Source organism: Trachemys scripta, chromosome 5 (genome assembly GCF_013100865.1).
Source record: "Trachemys scripta elegans isolate TJP31775 chromosome 5, CAS_Tse_1.0, whole genome shotgun sequence".
Classification (NCBI taxonomy): Eukaryota; Metazoa; Chordata; order Testudines; family Emydidae; genus Trachemys; species Trachemys scripta.
The window spans coordinates 135,797,430-135,815,711 of record NC_048302.1 but is presented as its reverse complement, the minus strand read 5'-3'; the positions used below and the strand labels follow the sequence as shown (position 1 = coordinate 135,815,711).

At 43.1% G+C, this 18,282-nt stretch overlaps 1 protein-coding gene across 5 annotated transcripts in view; it reads right to left on the bottom strand.

The window, feature by feature from the left end:
- EXOC6B (exocyst complex component 6B) overlaps nucleotides 1-18,282 on the bottom strand; it is a 374,729-nt gene that overhangs the window by 144,692 nt on the left and 211,755 nt on the right. For 2 of the 5 annotated variants that reach the window (XM_034770772.1, XM_034770773.1), the window contains exon 18: nucleotides 17,948-17,977. The exons of 2 other annotated variants lie outside the window; for them this stretch is intronic. In XM_034770772.1, the coding sequence (XP_034626663.1) occupies nucleotides 17,948-17,977 (30 nt within the window). Of the gene's footprint in view, nucleotides 1-13,538; nucleotides 14,975-17,947; nucleotides 17,978-18,282 lie in introns of those variants that run through there. One more of the 5 variants, XM_034770777.1, reaches the window with a different exon arrangement.

The window sequence follows — 18,282 nt, the reverse complement described above, 5'->3', positions numbered from 1 at the left end:
AGGCCAGATCCAACTGCCATTGAAGTCAGTGGGGCAAGACTGAGCCCTTACAGAACTTTCCACCTGTAATTCTCAAAGTTCTTTACAGAGGAGGGGAAGAGTTCCATTTGACACATGGCGTAACTGAAGCACCCAGAAGTTGAGAAACTTGCCCAAAGCTACATAGTGAAGTTGCAGGCAGAGCTGGGAACAGAACCTAGGTGTCCTGAATCCCAGAACCATTTTAAGTCCATTAGATGACAAGTCCTCTTCTGTTCTGGATGCTACGAAAGATAACCTTTGAATGTCTGAAAGCCATTATTGAAGTTTTCTCTCTCTATGTAGACGGAAGATGGTGATCTGAACTGCCCTGGGACATTCATCAGGTATTCTGCCATGAAGCTCATCTTGTCAGCTATACCATAGCCATACCACCGTCTACTGTTATCCTATTGCCTACAGTTCTTTAGGAGGCATGTTGGTGGCAGTTCAGTATGTGGTGCTCTTCTTTGTGAGTCGGCATTGAATCCATGCTCCAAGTGTCACGAGAGGCCTGGACCCGAAATGACCTGCAGCCATCTTCTGTATGGACATAGCATAACCCGCAGCCATTTTGTATGTTCAGCCACCATACGTTGGAAATAAAAACTACAGTCGGGAAAATTCAGTCTTGGCTTAGGTAGATAGACGATACCAGTTGAAGCATTACTAACAGGGAGAGATGCAGTAAAGTCACAGATTCATGAGACTGGAAGGGAATAAGGACAAGCTAACTTGAGTTTCTGCAAGTTTCTTACTCAATAGCTGAGTTTCTTGTTAAAAGTTGCTTTTGCTGATAAGTAGAAACTATGAGGTTTTGCTGTTGCTAGAGAATTTGTTTTAGTCCATTAGGGGTTACGATTGGTTAGATTTATTGCATAGTCATGTTTTAAGTATAGGGGTTCTCACAACACATTTTTTGGTGGCCTCAGAGTGCGGCCACTAACTCTTGCTGGTGGCCACTCTGACATTTTTCCCCTAAAATACTTAATTAACGTTAGGAAAAACAAATAAATATGCACATATACATGTCCAAATCATTGACATTTATTTATGTAGGGTTTTTTTGCAGACTCAGTAATAAAAATAATGTACAGTTGTCTCTATTTACTGGACCAAAACAGAACAGAGAAACAAAGAAGGTGCTTTGCATGTTTTGCTTTTTTGGTTGATTTTTTTTTTAAGACTTGTTAGCTAGTGAGGCTGCTACTGTGAAAAGTGATATTTGTTAATATCACTTTTCACAGCAGACTTACTCAGCCCCAGCAAACTGGGTGACAAATTAAGTCCTGGATAGGGAGGCAGGGAGACTGGGGGCAATGTGGGGGCTGGAGGCGGCAGTGGGGCTTGGGGTGATGGGAGGCTGGGGTGAGCCCAGAGCTGGAGTCTGGGGTCCTGCTGCATGGCTGGGGACTGGAAGAGGCAGCAGGGGCCAGGGGTGATGTGCAGGGGGTGAGTCCGGGACTGGATCCCTGGGGCTGGGAGCCGGAGACCGCTGCCGTCCGGCCAGAGCCTGCCACCCACTATGCCAGGGCTTCAGCACTGCCCCTGGGAAGGTGGGGAACTCACACTGCTTGCCTGCTTCTACAGTGTTTGTGGCTCCAGAAGGGGACATGCACCAGCTGACGGCCCTGGGGGAGGGGCCACTGCTTTGCCCCTCCCCCCAATCACCACCCAGGAGGCTGTGGCCACATGAAAAGCCCCTGGTGGCTGCATGTGAGAAACACTGGATGAAGGACTCATTTTAACTATATAATGAGGGTCAAAAGAGAAGCTTGTTGGAACTTAGCTCCAGGACACAGCTCATGACCAAAAGCTGCCAGAACGCTTATATCCTGCACGACCCCAGAGCCCCAGGCAAAATCCAATCCTGACTGGCCATCGGGAGATGTCCATCTGTTTTATTGGGAGTGGCGAGCATTAGATGCTTGGAGTATGTACTCTGTTGATTAATTGATAATAAACATACATTAAGGCTATTTACTGTGTAAAGGCTCTTCCACTGGGAAAAGGTCCCATTAACCCGTCGAGGGTCACTGCACCCAGAGGGGGAGGAAAGGACTCTAAACTTGTGCGGATAACACAAGCTGGCACTAACGGGCACTTGTGGTTGCCGCTGTCTTTCACTTAAGATGTAAAATAAAAATATCTTGGCCACTCCTGGACGAAGATCCTGCCACACTTTTCACAAGAGTACTGTCCTGATGTGAAAACTTAATAATGTCAATTCCAATTCTAGCAACTGGACACGCTATGGGCAAAAATCAAGGGAATAAAACCAGCAAATACTATGAAAGTGTAAGGAAACCCAGAAATCCCCTTTAGAGAATTCTTGGCTGTCTTTTGAATGGTATTGGCTAGGAATACCCACCCCATATGAGCCTAAAAACCATACAAGCAAACTGAACTGGGAAGGAGCATGAATGGCTTATCGGTATTTAGGACAATTGCTGTCAACATGCCTACCACGTTGTACGTGTTCTTTTGGCCAGCCGGGCTTACATAATGAAGAGTGGGTGACATGATGTTGCTCTGAGGCAAAAGAGCAAAATCTTGTGCTCAGGTATCTAGTCAATAAGCGGAGTGCAAGGAATTAAGGAGGGAAAGGTAATTTTATTATTACAGCTTGATAGCACAACAGTTTCTTTACTGAACCTTCAAACAAAGATTTTTTGCTGCCCCAAGAGATTTTTCTAGCACCATTTCATTTCACAGACACTAACTGAAATCTGAAGAAGAAATAAACACAATAGCCACTGCCAGCAAATTCTCCCTGGCCACTCATTTTTCATGCAGGGGATGCTTGGGGCCAAACACACTGCTGGGGTCAGTGGGCACAACCCCACTGAACTCAGTAGAGCTACCTCCCTAGCCAAGAATAAGGCCTTTGGTTTCCACAGCCCTGACATCTAAAGATGTTTATTCATTTAAATAAGATTAAATTCCCCATGTAAAAGAGAGCTCACGGTCTTAAAAGGATTTTAAAACATATACAAAGTCAGGTAATTTAGATCCAACATTTTTTGGCTTTGTAAAAATGTAACTATAAATATTTTCTAAATAAAAAAATCAATTAGCCCAGTTATAAAGCACCTGAGCTTTAGTGGCTGTTGGACCAAAGATTCCATTTCTCCTCCTCCTCCCCTTTACCCTGGGTAGGACGCAACTGTTGAGCTATGGGAATGTAGGAATGACCACACTGGATCAGAGCAGGGCCCAATTTTCTCCAGTATCCTGTCTCTGACAGTGGCCGGTATCAGCATCAGAGGAAGGTTCAAGAAAACCTTGCCGTTACAGAATAACCTGACCACATTGAAAGCTTTTTTCCTAACCCCAACTTAGACACTGATTAATTATGCCCTGAAGTATGGAGGTTAATATCCCCTCCAAAATTCTTGGGGTTTTTAAAATCGGATTATAAATCTAAAAATTCCTCTTAGCCATATACATATGCCCAAAGTAAATGATACAGGATGTTCATGCTTGTGTTTGGAATGCATTCAGTTTAACGTTGGCCATCAACTGCACTAAATGCGTCTTTACCCTAGAAACTTCTAATGCTGTTTTTCTGCCTCTATTACACCACCTAACACAGGTAGCTCCTTTCACAGATTTTCTAGGGGCTCAGAGTGATGCACAAGTAATATATTTAGCCCAGGGGGAGCAAAGACTCCCTTCTTCCTCTCTCAAGGCTCCCAGCCAGGCACAGGATCAGCAGGCATATGCCATATGCTTGATAGCTTGTTTCAATTTCTAGAGGGGAAACCGTTACGTTGACTGCCATGTTCTTCACCAGTCCTCCGATGAGCACTCTGCTAGCCGTCAGTAACTGCACATGCTGCATGAATGACGACAGCATCCGTGCAATGGTATAAGTGCTTTGGAAGAGTATAGGACACTTCAAATAGGATGCCTCTGGTCAGGCAGAATAGCTACAAACTACATCTCTGTCTCGAGCTAACTCACCAGTGGTGCTGCTAGATTTCAGAAGAAGCCACAATATGCCGCCATATCCAGAAGGGCAGGGCAGACCAACATTTAATTTTTGCATGTAGGCATCCCAGTAGGTGATCTCACAGGCAACTTCACTGGGAGGGCAGTTGCATGGGGTTAAACAACGGCAGGCTCCGATCCCCATTATCCTCTCCAGGGCAGCTGTCCAATCAGCCTCAGTGTTGGCATATAGGCATTTCATAGGAAATGCTTTTACAATGGAGCCCTTCCAAGCTCGCCAACACTTCCAGGCCAAGAACAATCTTTTTTTTTAAGTGACAAGGGGGCCGTGCAGGCGGGGGAGATTAAGTATAACCAAGGACATGAGCGCTTTGAAGGAAGTATACAGAAAAACTTTGTCTAGATCAAAGTTACCAATAAGTTATTCAATGACTTGACAGAAAGCTGAGGGGACTAATATATTAATAAAGTCTTCCAGGAAAACCACTGTTGTATCAACTGTTTATTCAAACCTTTACAAACTTCATAAAAAATTAACTGGATTTGGGGCAGGGAACCAGAGCCATAGGCGAAAGTTTACAAAATACAATCCTTGAGACGCCTGAATGTCTGCCGGTTTGCCCCTTTTGATTTCAATGCTCGGCATTACTCAGTTACTAAATGGTTAGTACTCTAAATAAAGTGCTGGTCCTCCTCCCCCCAAATACATCATTGGAGTGGGGTTCATGGGTTTTGGTTTTTAAACTCCAGTAATTATGGCATTTTACTCTTATTTTACAATGAATCGCTCAGTTCATGTCCTTCAGTGCAATCTAGTTCAATGCATGTTTCATAACCATTGTTTCACCTCTGTGGTCTAGATCTACATGACATCTTCTCAAGGGGAAACTCCTGCCCTTTACAGATCTCCCTCCTATCCATGGATGTCACACCCAGTATGGCCAACTGGAAGTCTGCCCATGGATCAGGTGCAAGAACAGAACTCTTCCAGCAGCTGCGCACCACAGAGCCTTCCAATAGGGTTAACGTGAAACCAGGCAAACCTTCAAGCGTGCAGTTCACAGGCTACCTCCGACAAAGCCTGCAAATCCCTGCTGAGTCAATCATGTTTCAGGAAATCAGGCATGAAATCATCTAATTTCATTTGTATTTCATCCTTGGGCGGTAGATTAAACCCTTAAGAACCCAAGGGGCAGAATAATCACCATGGGGAAGGTCAGCATGGTAACTGCAGAACGTTGGTATTATTCACGGTAGCATATTTGTTTGAAAATAGCAAATATGTTAACAATTAGAGAAGGGGAAAGCTGAAAGGCTGCCTTGTTAATTAAGGAACTTGCTATCAAAGGACTCATTAAAAGCTACTGAAACTGAATGGCTGTTAAAATAAATACCCATTAATCTTAACATGCAATCAAGGAGCATGCTGCCACTACCTACATCACTGCAGGGGAAGGGAAGGGGTTCCTCAGATGCACACCTAACTCTGTTAACAAGCATAAAAACCTCTGTGTCAATCATGTAACCTAAAGGCAACACGCCATGGGTTTGAAATGCGAGGGAAGAGAGTTCCATAGGTTGTGTTAAGACTTCTACAATCATGGTGGTTCAAAACTAAGTGTTCATAGACTCATAGACTCATAGACTTTAAGGTCAGAAGGGACCATTATGATCATCTGGTCTGACCCCCTGCATGCTGCAGGCCGCAAGACCCTTCCCCGGACTCTGCCGTTGAAGTCCCCAATCCTGTGTTTTAGTGACTTCAATCGGCTGAGACCCTCCTGCTAGTGATCCCTGCCCCATGCTGCGGAGGAAGGTGAAAAACCTCCAGAGGCTCAGCCAATCTACCCTGGAGGAAAATTCCTTCCCGACCCCAAATATGGCGATCAGTACTACCCCGAGCATATAGGCAAGAGTCTCTAGCCTGACCCTTGTTGGCCATTATGCTATTCCCGTACCATTGCTTGGTTTTCCTTGGCTACTATGTTTTACCATTAAACCTGACTGGCTAGTAATTTAGCCAAGAAAAGGGCTTGTATAAAACGCTTGTTTATTTTCAAAGTAAAGACTTGGAAGATTTCTCAGAACTGAAAGGCAGCCCAGTAACAACGTGCAACAATGAAGACGGAGACAAGGACTTGAAGTGACCTCAGACTTGCCAGTTTGGTCGCTGCCCAACACCTGAATTTCATTAATTTGTAACAAAATGTTAGGGATGGGACACGATTAAACTGGGGTTTATATGTCTATACATTAGAGTGCCCTTACTTCCTTAAAGGGGCAAGGGAGTGTTTGTTTTACCAGACAGCAGAAGGAGGGTGGATGCCAGTAAGTGAGTGCTGCGTGACTGCACCCGGGTCGCAGCTGAGTCTATAGCGGGCTGGCTGCAGGGCAGCAATGCAACACCAAGTCTTGTCTGTCTAGTTTAACAGGGTCTACCACAGCACCAGTCCCTGCCTGGCAGAGAGCAGCACTGCCTAAAGTAAGTGTTCAAAACCCGTGGGGTTTGTTTTCAATCTGAAATGCAAACAAAACTCTTTCCCCATGTACACATCACTCTGCCCCCATCCAGCCACCATGGCTACATCACAAGCAACATTGTGTTCTGAGCAGCACAGGAAACTCACCGGGAAATATCCTGAGCTGTTAATGGTTGATGCAGTGCTTCCTGTTTGCTAGCAGGAAAGAGCTGCTTCTTACCTGACTCTGCAATCTGCCTCTTCCCCTGCCACAACAATCACTTGTATTATTCAGGATTTTTATGAACATAGGACCAAGTATATCTAGACCATTCCTGACAGCAGTTTGTCTAGCATGTTCTTAGAAACCTCTAATGACAGGAACTCCCCAACCTCCCTAGGTAACCTCTTCCAGTGCTTAATTATCCCTATAGTTAGAAAGTTTTTCATATCATCGATCCGAAATCTTCCTTGCTGCCAACTAAGCCCATTGCATCTCATCCTACCTTTGGTGGACATAAAATAAAAAATAAAATAAAATATATAGAGATATACCTATCTCCTAGAACTGGAAGGGACCCTGAAAGGTCATTGAGTTGAGCCCCCTGCCTTCACTAGCAGGACCAAGTACTGATTTTGCCCCAGATCCCTAAGTGGCCCCCTCAAGGATTGAACTCACAACCCAGGGTTCAGCAGGCCAATGCTCAAACCACTGAACTATCCCCCCCTGGGAAAACAACTGATCACCAACCTTTTTATAACACCTTTTACATATTTGAAGATTTAAGTCCCCCCTGCCCTCCTTTTCTTCTCTAGACTAAACATGTCCAGTTCTTTTAACTGACCTCATAGGTCACCTTTTCCCAACCTCTTACCAATTTTGTTGCTCTCCTCTATATTCTCTCCAAGTTGTCCACTTCTTTCTGAAAATGTGGTGCCCTGAAGACAATACAGTACTCCAACTGAGACCTCAGAAGTCCTGAGTAGCGCAGGACAATTATTTCCCACGTCTTACATAGGACACTCCTGTCATTCTGGGATGTATTAACATTTGCCGCTTTCTGCAACAGCATCAGACTGCTAGCTCGTATTCAATTTGTGATTCACTATAACTCTCAGATCCTTTTCGGCACCACTGCTGCCTAGCCAGTTATTTCCCATGTTGTATGTGTGTATTTGTATAAAGTCCTCTGGGAATTTTAATGATGAATTTCCTGATTTTTGCACAGCTAAATTCTAGATCTTTACACGGTGATAGTCAAACTGCAGTTCTCGAGCCACAAGTGGCTCTTTAATAGATCTCCTGTGGCTCTTTGCAGTATGTGATATTAGAACCCTGTGTGATTTAACTATTAACCAGTCTAAGTTATTAACCAATCAGGATGCTTTTACTATGTTATTAACCAATTCAGTTATCAACTTGCACTACGTTATTAACTCATTTGCTGTGAGAATAATAAAAAACACTAAATATTTCCCGTCATTCACACGACTGTGGCTCTTCTGGGTAATGTTGATCACTACCTTGGCTCCTGAACCACTGAGGAGTGAGTATCACTATCCTAACATAACATTGACGGAATATTTTGTGTTAAATTTCCATGTTTTGCTTTAAGAGTGAGTGATCACATGGTGAAGTAAAAGGCAGTTAAAAAAAAAGGGGGGACCAAAAGAGAGAGAGAGGCTGGTGCATTTATGTCCCTGGGCTAGACAGTCAGATACAGATTTGAAGGTGGCAGCCACTGATTTGCAAAGTCAAATCAAACTGTGCAAATGCTGGGGCTCCAAGAATCAGAGTGAAATGCACCTGTGGAATGCTCCGCAGCAGTGTTATTTGCCAGGGTGATAGAAAGGCTGCCAAAACTGCTGAATTCATTCCAATGCAATCTGTTAAAGGGATGAGTATCTGCGTCTAATTCTGATGGGGCGGAAGACAAAAGCTAACTCCTCTGATCTTTAAAGATGGCTTGGGAAAGGCCTAGCAGGTCTCATGACTAAGTTCTGGCGCTCCTGACGACAGTTTCAAATTTTCCATGTTCTGTCAAATGAATCTATCCTGTGACATTCCACCAGGTTGAAAGTTTAATTGAACAAGTTCTATAACAGCACATTGGAAGATCCATTGTTCTTCATCCTCAATTGTGAGGGGAAAGAAGGTCTAGTAAGCCAGGAGAAAGCTGGGACTGTTTTGCCAGACTGGTCCATCATAACCAGTTCTCCTTTGCCTATAAACATGAAGAGAGCTCAAGGTATCATCTGTTACTTTGCTCCTCACTGGTGCTAAAAGTTGCATGGAACAGATTGTTCTGAACATGCAGTTTTCTAATCCTTATAAACTGGTTATTGTTAAACCATGTCTTTTAAATTGGTCAATAGCAGCTGTGCTCAAGGATGGCTAAGGGCAAGATGCTACACGACTGAATTCAATGGGAGCGTTGTCATTAATTCAATAGGTGCAGAACAAGGCCCTAAGTTCATAGAAAGTTTGAATGTTTAATTCTTCCCATGTGCAAAGTCTTCGGGGAAGGAATCTCCCCTGAAAGAAACAACCAAGTCCTTTGCTTAGGTATGCCATGGTTGTGTCAACCTTACGGCTTGTGAAAAGAAACTCCTTTGGTTCCAGGACCCCACAGAATTTCAGGACCTGATGACTAAGTCTCTTTTCCCTTCTCAGGGGTTTTGCACTAGTCTCTAAAGGCCTGTTTGAAGGCAGAATGAATGTGGATGACACATTCTGTTTTGTTTGTGGATGGGTAATATCTGCCCTTGGATTTAGCTTGCTCACCCTTTTTTTCTAGTTGGATTTCAGTGATGGCTACAACGTTCCTCCAAATGGTTTCATACCTACTTAGAAAAATAGAACCAAGCCTGCTTCTCTGACTCAGATTTATTGGGGTCCTTTTTTGGGAGTGGAGAGGCGGAAGGGATCTTGAGCCCCCATGCTCCTCATCATCCTACATCTAACTGGAGAGGAAGTGGCAGGGAGACCGCCTCCTGGGAAGGACGACAGCCAGGATGCCATTCCTTACCAAGTTATTTGATTACTCACCTAAGAACCTGGATAAGACTCTGGACCTTTCCCTTTAGAGACAGAGAGGGGAGCAATTTTTGGACTTAGCCCTGAAGAGTCCTTGATGGCTAAGGACAGTCTGGTTTGCTGACTCCCAAGACCTGGAAAGGACAGTAGATGCCCTGATGGAGGTACCTCCAGAGGAGTTTTAGGTAGTCTGAGAAGAAGCAAACAACAATAACAACAAAGCTGTGCATGCTCTCAGTCTCTTCTCCTGAGGAGCGGGGGTCTGCAGGCAGAGAGTAGTTGTGGCAGAGCACCCTTTATGTGTTCCTGAGAGAAGGTCTCCTGGCAGATGGAGGAAGGTTCAGTTCTTGACCACAGACTTGCTTTCTTCACTCTACTGTGCCATGGTGGGGAAGCAAGGAGGCAATAGAGAGATGGAACGGTGCTCCTGTTCTGGAAATAAAGCCTCACACACTTTTATCCGTTAAAGGACAGTAGCATTGCAAAAGGGGTGATGGTGAAATTTTGCTCCTTGCTACCTCAAAACCAGCTTTAAAATTTTAAGTAATGTGTAAATAATGACAACACTGAAAAGGGCTTTCTGGACAATTATCAATTGGTATGTTAAGGCAGGAGTGCTGAATCTCTGCTCTCTTTGTGCCACTGGAGGTAGAGAACCTGGTGCAAGCCCCAAAGGGGAACGGTTGAGCCCTTGAGTCCAATGGACAAATCTGAGCTGTGTTTGGTATTTGCAGGAAGAGAGGTGCAGCCCAAAAGGCTCAGATTAGGGGAACAGGTTGGGACCAAGAAAAGCGGTTACAATCTTCACGTTAGTCTTCTCTGAACAAGGGCTTCCTGTCCCTCTTTGCTCCATCCCAATACTCCTCTACATTTCCGATAGCAGCTTGACATTTTTTTTTTTTTTTTAAATCACTCAATTATTCTTGAATCACTGAAGATCAAGATGCCTCCTTCAAGTTGCTTCTGCCTCCAATACCCAGGGTTAGGCTCCTATCTGGAGACCTACCCAGTATGACGTTGGCTTAAACTAAAAAATTTCTTTAGCAGAAATAACTTTCAATCATTATCAACGTAAATTATTATCAACAGGCTCAGTAAAAACCAGTGACCTACAGGCAAAAAAACACCTATAAAAGTAAACTACTTGACTATGGTCTCTTTAATTCCATCTCAAAAACATTAGAGGGATGATTTTTTAAAACAAACACCAGGCATGTAAATTGTGCACCTAGTGTGTGTGTGTGTGTGTGTGTGTGTGTGTAGATATATATCTTCCTACTGTATTTTCCATTGCATGAAAGTGGGCTGTAGTCCACGAAAGCTTATGCTCAAATAAATTTGTTAGTCTCTAAGGTGCCACAAGTTCTCCTGTTCTTTTAACTATATCTTGGGAGTTCTAAAACTAGGGACTTTTGTTTAATTGTTTCAGCAGATGAGGATGGATTTAAAATTTAAGATACGGAGCTCATTTTCTCAGGTAAGTGTTGTTCTCCTGACTAGAAGACATGGGACCTGGAAGCGTTCACATCACAACTGGCACTGACTGACACTCTTGATGCAAGTCTCAGCAGAGAAGCTAAGGACTCAGCGAGCCATGGCAACGGAACTCCCTTCTCAAGTGGTGCCTCCAGAACAGGGTTGACACACGCTGCCATGGCAGCATGAAGGAAACTCGCATGGCCTATTCTCCATTCTGGACTGTGGAGAAATAAGGGATTTCCATCTCATGAGCTGTCAATAACACTTTTCCACAGCACTAAATTCTTACACAAACAAAACTTAAGGAAGGAAGGTATTGTGGATAAGGCTCCGGTCTCAGACTCAGGAGACAGGAATTCTATTCCTGGCTCCACCACAGACTCACTACATAGCCTCTATGTGCATCATCTTGCTCACTCATATTACAGAGGGGACACTTACCCTGCTCCACTAAGGAGCTGAGAAACTAAATTCATTCACGTCTGTCAAGTGCTTTGAGATTTTAGGATGAAGGTGCTAGGGAATTATTGGAGAAACACAAAGGTCCAACTGTTGGGGTCTCCAGTCACCTATGACTGAAAAGCATTTCAAATAAAAAAAACTGCACCGAATGAGTCTGTTTACATACGGAACATCTGAGGCCATCTACAAATCTTCTCAATCCCGTTTACACTATGGAAAATATTTAGGAGAGTGAAATCTTCCACTGTTCAAGTAGACTTCCTCTTGTGCTCCAACTGGGTGAGCCTTTCCAAATGGTTTGAAATGAATCAAACCCATTCATACATTCCAAGGCCAGAAGGGACCATTGTGATCTAGTCCGACTCCTGTATCACACAGGCCAGAGAACTTACGCAAATTAATTCCTAGAGCAGATCTTTCAGAAAAACATCCAATTTTGATTTAAACATTGTCAGCGATGGAGAATCTACCACAACCCATGGTAAATTGTTCCAATGGTTAGTTACTCTCACTGTGAAAAATTTACACTTTATTTCCAGACTGAATTTGTATTGCTTTATCATCCAATCATTGGATCAGGTTATACCTTTTTCAACTAGATTGAAGAGTCTTCTATTATCAATTTTTTGTTCCCCATGTAGGTACTTATGAACCTTAATCAAATCTTCCCTTAACCTTCTCTTTGTTAAGCTAAATAGATTGAGCTCCTGAGTTTACCACTATCAGGAAAGTTTTCTAATCCTTTAATCATTCTCGTGGTTCTTCTCTGAACCCTCTCCAATTTATCCACATCCTTCTTGAATTGTGGAAACCAGAACTGGACACAGGATTCCAGCAGTGGTCACACCAATGCCGAATACAGAGGTAAAATAATCTCTCTACTCCTACTTGGGATTCCCGTTTATGCATTCAAGGACTGCATTTGCCCTTCTGGCCACAGCGTTGCACTGGGAGCACTTGTTCAGCTGATTATCCAGCATGGCCCCCAAATCTTTTTCCGAGTCACTGCTTCCCAGGAGACAGTCCCCCATTCTGTAAGTATGATCTAAATTCTTTGTTCCTAGATGTTTACATTTGCATTTAGATAGAAACACCCCCATTGCCCAACCATCATCAGTGAGCACCATTCCAAAATAGAACCAGAAAAACAGAGGACATATTTTCATGATGCTCTTTTGTTCTGTATTTGCTTTGGGAGTAGTATTCTTTCCATTTGAAAAAGGCAGATTTTCCATTAAATATGAAGCAGCTGCCATATTGGAAACAAAATTGATTAAGTGGATTTTTTCCCCTAATGTATACTCAGAGAGCTCAAACCATGTTTATTTTTTAAAAAGTAACCTTTATTACCTTAACTGGCAGACATTTTGCCCTGACAAATCAGCAGGAATATATTATAAAAAAATTGCAATAACTTTACGAAACAATCTTAAACTAAGTATTATGTGAAAGATTGACAGTACACGATAATGACGTTCTGTATCCACCCACACAGCAGCTACGTTACGTGAAGTGGCACAAGCTTCCCCATACATTACCCCTGTCAATGTGACTAGTTCAATCTCCATGTGTATTTAGACTTCTGACTATTTGCTGAGATTGTCAGAAAGTGGGCAACATGGTTTTGTGATGAGCACACGTCTATTAGGAATGGGACTGAGACCTGACTTACGTCACTGATGGAGGCCAGACTCAAACTAGTGACTTAGAAGCAAAAAAGCACAGTATCCCCTTTCCAATCCTGTGAGCCATCAACTCCCACTTGACAGAATTTCCTTTCTGAACAGGGTTAGGAGAACTGGTTATAAAGGATCAGTGAACAATATGGCCGGCACATAACATTTAGACCAGGGGTCGGCAACCTTTCAGAAGTGGTGTGCCGAGTCTTCATTTATTCACTCTAATTTAAGGTTTCGCGTGCCAGTAATATATTTTAACCTTTTTAGAAGGTCTCTTTCTATAAGTCTATAATATATAACTAAACTATTGTTGTATGTAAAGTAAATAAAGTTTCAAAATGTTTAAGAACTTCATTTAAAATTAAATTAAAATGCAGAGCCCCCTGGACTGGTGGCCAGGACCTGTGTCGTGTGAGTGCCACCGAAAATCAGCTCACATGCCGCCTTCGGCACCGGTGCCATAGGTTGCCTACCCCTGATTTAGACTCATGTTACATTTTTATAAGAAACAAGTATGTAAATTCCAACACAGTTTAAAACATGTAAAAGTTACACTGGTAAGTGTGGAGGCAAAAATATTTGGCTTGGAATTTTGCTTGATTCACTCCACTTATTACCACTCACAAAATACAATGACAAAGGTCCTCCTAAGTTTGAGGATCAAGCTAAAACCACGTAAGCACCTTGCTTGCCCTCTATTATGTCTAATCTGGACAGTAAGGTCTCTGAATAGACTTTTGTTAAAAGCTATGCACATTTACACGGCTCCATAAATAATCATTAATCACAGTCATTTCTATAGCGCTGACTATTACAGTATTTGATCATTCAGATTGTTGTTGAAAAGAATAAATTAAAATAGCATGAACTAATAACAACTCTTAGTGCAATTTCTGTGACAGTACTGTGAAAAGGGATTCCAGAAACACCGACGAGAAATCTGTTACATTTGAAGATCTCGCTCCTTCCTCTAAGGCAGATTGGGCTGCTCCTGTGGTTACATGTAGCAAGATAGCTAGGGCTTTTGAAGCAGATGTGGTGTTAATCAGCATTCCTTTTCACATGCACGAGGGCAGTCTTATGAGATTTAATGTGGCCAGTGCATGAAATAAGAGAGAAGCGTATAATTGCAAAGTCTATTGTTTCACTTAAATTTGAGCCTAAAGGGAAAACACTTCAACTCCCATTAAGGTTTTTGGAAGCTGTGCACTGGAAATCTGGTGCAGGAAACAAGCCTGTTTGAATCCCTTACCTCTGGAGATGGGTTTTCTATTGCTAATTTCAATGTTTCATATGCCTGGTTTTTCTATTGCAAAACTCTAAGTATATCACAGTAATTTTTAAAAACCAAGTCTGTGAAGTGAACCCAAAGCCAAACATAGCCAGTGTAACTAAACAAGTGACATCTAGGTGAATATGAACATGCCAGTTTAAAGGATTTATGGCACAGGGTATTTTGGCTTCAATTACTTTTCAAAGTACTGAGAGCACACAAGAAACCATGTAATTATAAGATAACTCTTTTTACCCAGCCTCTAGTTAACCAGCACTCCCCAGGTTAACCAAAGGTCAGTCTTGTCCCTGGATAACAACATACCCCAAACATTACTGCCTTTCTTATACTCATTCTTCTAAAGGTTTTGGATTTCAAAAACCCTTTATAAGGACAGGAAAGTACCAGTAACACATGGACATCAAAGCAAAACAGGTGAGGCAGCCCAGCAGGGAACAACCATGTAAGTGATCCTGTTCCCGTTCACAATCTCAATCTCCCAGGTCTGGCTGGGCTTCAGGGGCAATATGTTCAAACTCATGGGAGGTTTGGTCCTGCATCCATTCACCCCAATGACAGTTTTCGCATTGACTGGAACAGGAGAAGAATCAAGCTGGGGGAGGGAGACACACAGAAGACTGCATGGATGGTATTTCAGAAACTTTGCATTGTCTCATCTTCACTAAAATGTAGCCATGTTTGTCTGTGTGTCCCAGACAAGTTACAAATAACCTCTAATCTTTATCTTTTTTTCTGTACACAAACATGCTATAGCCATGTTATGGAAACCACAGCGTAAACCTAGCTGGTACCTAGGTTAAAATATGGTTTCCTCTGTCTATCCAGACGGGCAAGAGGAAACCTTGTTATTTGGGATGACTATTGTCCACAGCCACCTTTAAACCTGGTTTCAGGATCTTTGAAATGCTGCAACATTGCGCTATCAGATTTTATTTTAAAATAATTAATTTAAAAAATGCACTCTGCGATTAGTGATCTGCTCGATCTATTAGTTCAAACTACCTACAGAACAAAAAATTAGAGGGTTACAGGAAAAAAAAAATCTGTGGCAGTTAAAAACAAATCAAATCAAAACAGTTTAGTAAAGCCCTACCGTATGAAGGCACTCCTTCACTCCTCACGCATTGCAGGGGACTTACAAAGATTATTTTTCACCGATTTAGCTTAATGACACTAACGCACCCCTCTCCACAGGAAGCTGGCTCCATAGCGGTCTAAGCACTGGATTATATTTAAAGAAAAAAATACGTCTGGCTTCTGAATAGTGGAAGTCCTGAAAAGCCAGAAGCTGGACTTCTTGTCCCTTAAAGCGCACTGAGGATAACCCCAGGGCTGGATCAAAACCAAGACAATAACCAGCACTGCTTCATTAAATCTCATAGGAGGGGAGAGAGTGCTGTCATCACAGAGGCACCCCTCTCCTGCGGAGGCAGAGTATGTAGTGGGCATAGCACTCAGAGTCCCTGCTGATGCAAAGGATGAGGGACTGGGATCAGGAATTGAGCCATCGCTTTGATGGACTCTCGTCTCAAACTGCTTTAACAAACCACTTTCTTTTCAGAAGTTGGCCTTGATTTGAAAGCTACACGCTGACTTAGGAACCCCCAGGTGTCTGAAGGCTGAAAGCACTCGAGACATAGCTATGCTCAGTTTCCAGGAAAGGGGGTATGTGCACCCAACTGCATCATGAAATGTCAATACTACTGTCACAGCCAACAGGCAGCTTTAATAAAGAGCATGGGTTAAATGCAGAAGCTTACAGTTGGGGTAAATACTACAGCGTAATGTGTACTATCTTACACCAAAGAACCCGAGTAGAGCAGAACTGTGTCTACAGTAATGAGGTGCACTTGTTAACACGTGCCTTGGCTTGCAAAAGTTGGAACAGAAAACAACAAGGCAGCGAGGATGTATTTTGTTTGTGATCTATCCATGAAAATGTCTTAGTTTTTCTACTGAACATGTAAACAAGCATAAATGACAACAATTAGAGGCATCCATTGAACCAGAATGCAGGTCGTGGAGATCTGCTTTGCTTTCTTTGTGCTAATTGCCCTAATCCAAATAAGCATGATCGTAACATCAAGAGCCTGCACTACTCACTGAGAAAATATTCCAGAATTATAAGCAGAGGGGAAGGTTTAGTAGTCTAAAGCATCAGGTTGGGACTATCTAGACTCTGTGGAACCATAAGTTCAAAACCCAGCAGGGTCAACTCCGCCGGTCAGCTGTGTGAGGTAGACACATACTGAGAAACATGCAGATTACAGCGTACGTGGGAGAGGGTTTTTCCAATAAGATATTAAAAACAAAGGCCAAGTCTGCTAAGTGGAGATTAAAGACCCCATGGTACTTTTCGTCATAGGAATTTGCCCCAGTTTCTTTGGCTAAATGACCCCTCTCCCATTATCGAGAAGGGGGTAGCAGGCAATAAGTGCACTGCATTTCAATAGCATTATGTATATATATTGATAAGTTTATGGAGGGGATGGTATGATGGGATAGCCTAATTTTGGCAATTAATTGATCTTTGACTATTAGTGGGAAATATGCCCAATGGCCTGTGATGGGATGTTAGGTGGGCTGGGATCTGAGTTACTACAGAGAATTCTTTCCTGGGTGTCTGGCTGGTGAGTCTTGCCCACATGCTCAGGGTTTAGCTGATCGCCAGATTTGGGGTCGGGAAGGACTTTTCCTCCCGGGCAGATTGGCAGAGGCCCTGGGGGGTTTTCACCTTCCTCTGCAGAGTGGGGCACGGGTCACTTGCTGGAGGATTCTCTGCACCTTGAAGTCTTTAACCCACAATTTGAGGACTTCGATAGCTCAGACATAGGTCAGGGGTTTGATACAGGAGTGGGTGGGTGAGATTCTGTGGCCCGCGTCGTGCAGGAGGTCAGACTAGATGATCATAACGGTCCCTTCTGACCTTAAAGTCTATGATATTATTTATGATGTACTGGAATAAAAGGCAGCATTTAAATGTAGATCTTCTTCGTTAGTTCAACAATTTGGGACAGGTTCATCTTTCGTGAGGTTGCTGCAACCGTGCCACGTGGTGCCAGTATACTGCACTGCCTCAGCCTGTCATACTGGGGATATCAGCCCAGGACAAAGCTTGGTCCTTGCTCTCTGAGCAGTGCTAGTGGGCTTTGGAGGAAGTCCTAGGCAGCACTCCATGGCTAAAAGGGCTGCTGCGGCCTTTGAAGCAGGTAAGGGATCCTGGCAGACTGGGTTTATGTGAGAGCTCGCACTAGAGTATTCTTTCTCAAAAGATGCTGTGTCAATGCTACACTTATTGACCCGAGAGCGCCTGGTATGTCAGGAAACCTGTTTCTTCACTGTGCTCCTACACGCTCTATTTATTCACGTTCTATTGATAAATGGAGGAAAATGCGTACATTCTGGCAGCAGTGAAAGGGTTAAACGTCTACTCTGAAACACTAGGATTTAGGTTGCTTTTCTTCACCTCTCCCAGAATACAGACCTTTTCTGGTTCAAATAACCCTCTAATATTTGAACTGCGAGCAGAACATACTGAATGCAAACAACACACAGTCATACTCACCGACATTGTAGAATGGACATCTACATCCCCCTACAGAGGACAACACAGGGAATTTAAATCAAATGCATAAGAGAGCAAAGTAACAGTGTGAATGGTAGTCAGGTGGGAGCAGTTCAGGAGTACGGTGATCATCTCCTACAACAAAGCTTACTCTTTAAACAGGACTCTCACTAAAGCTGTCACTTCAAGAACTTGACAGCATATTAAAGAACTGCACACACTTAAATTGACACCCTTATCTCAGTATCTCACTATGATCTCAGCATAATGAAGTTTTTAGTGCTCATATTCTGTTTTCATGCCAGATATTTTCCACCAGGACAACATAAGATGAG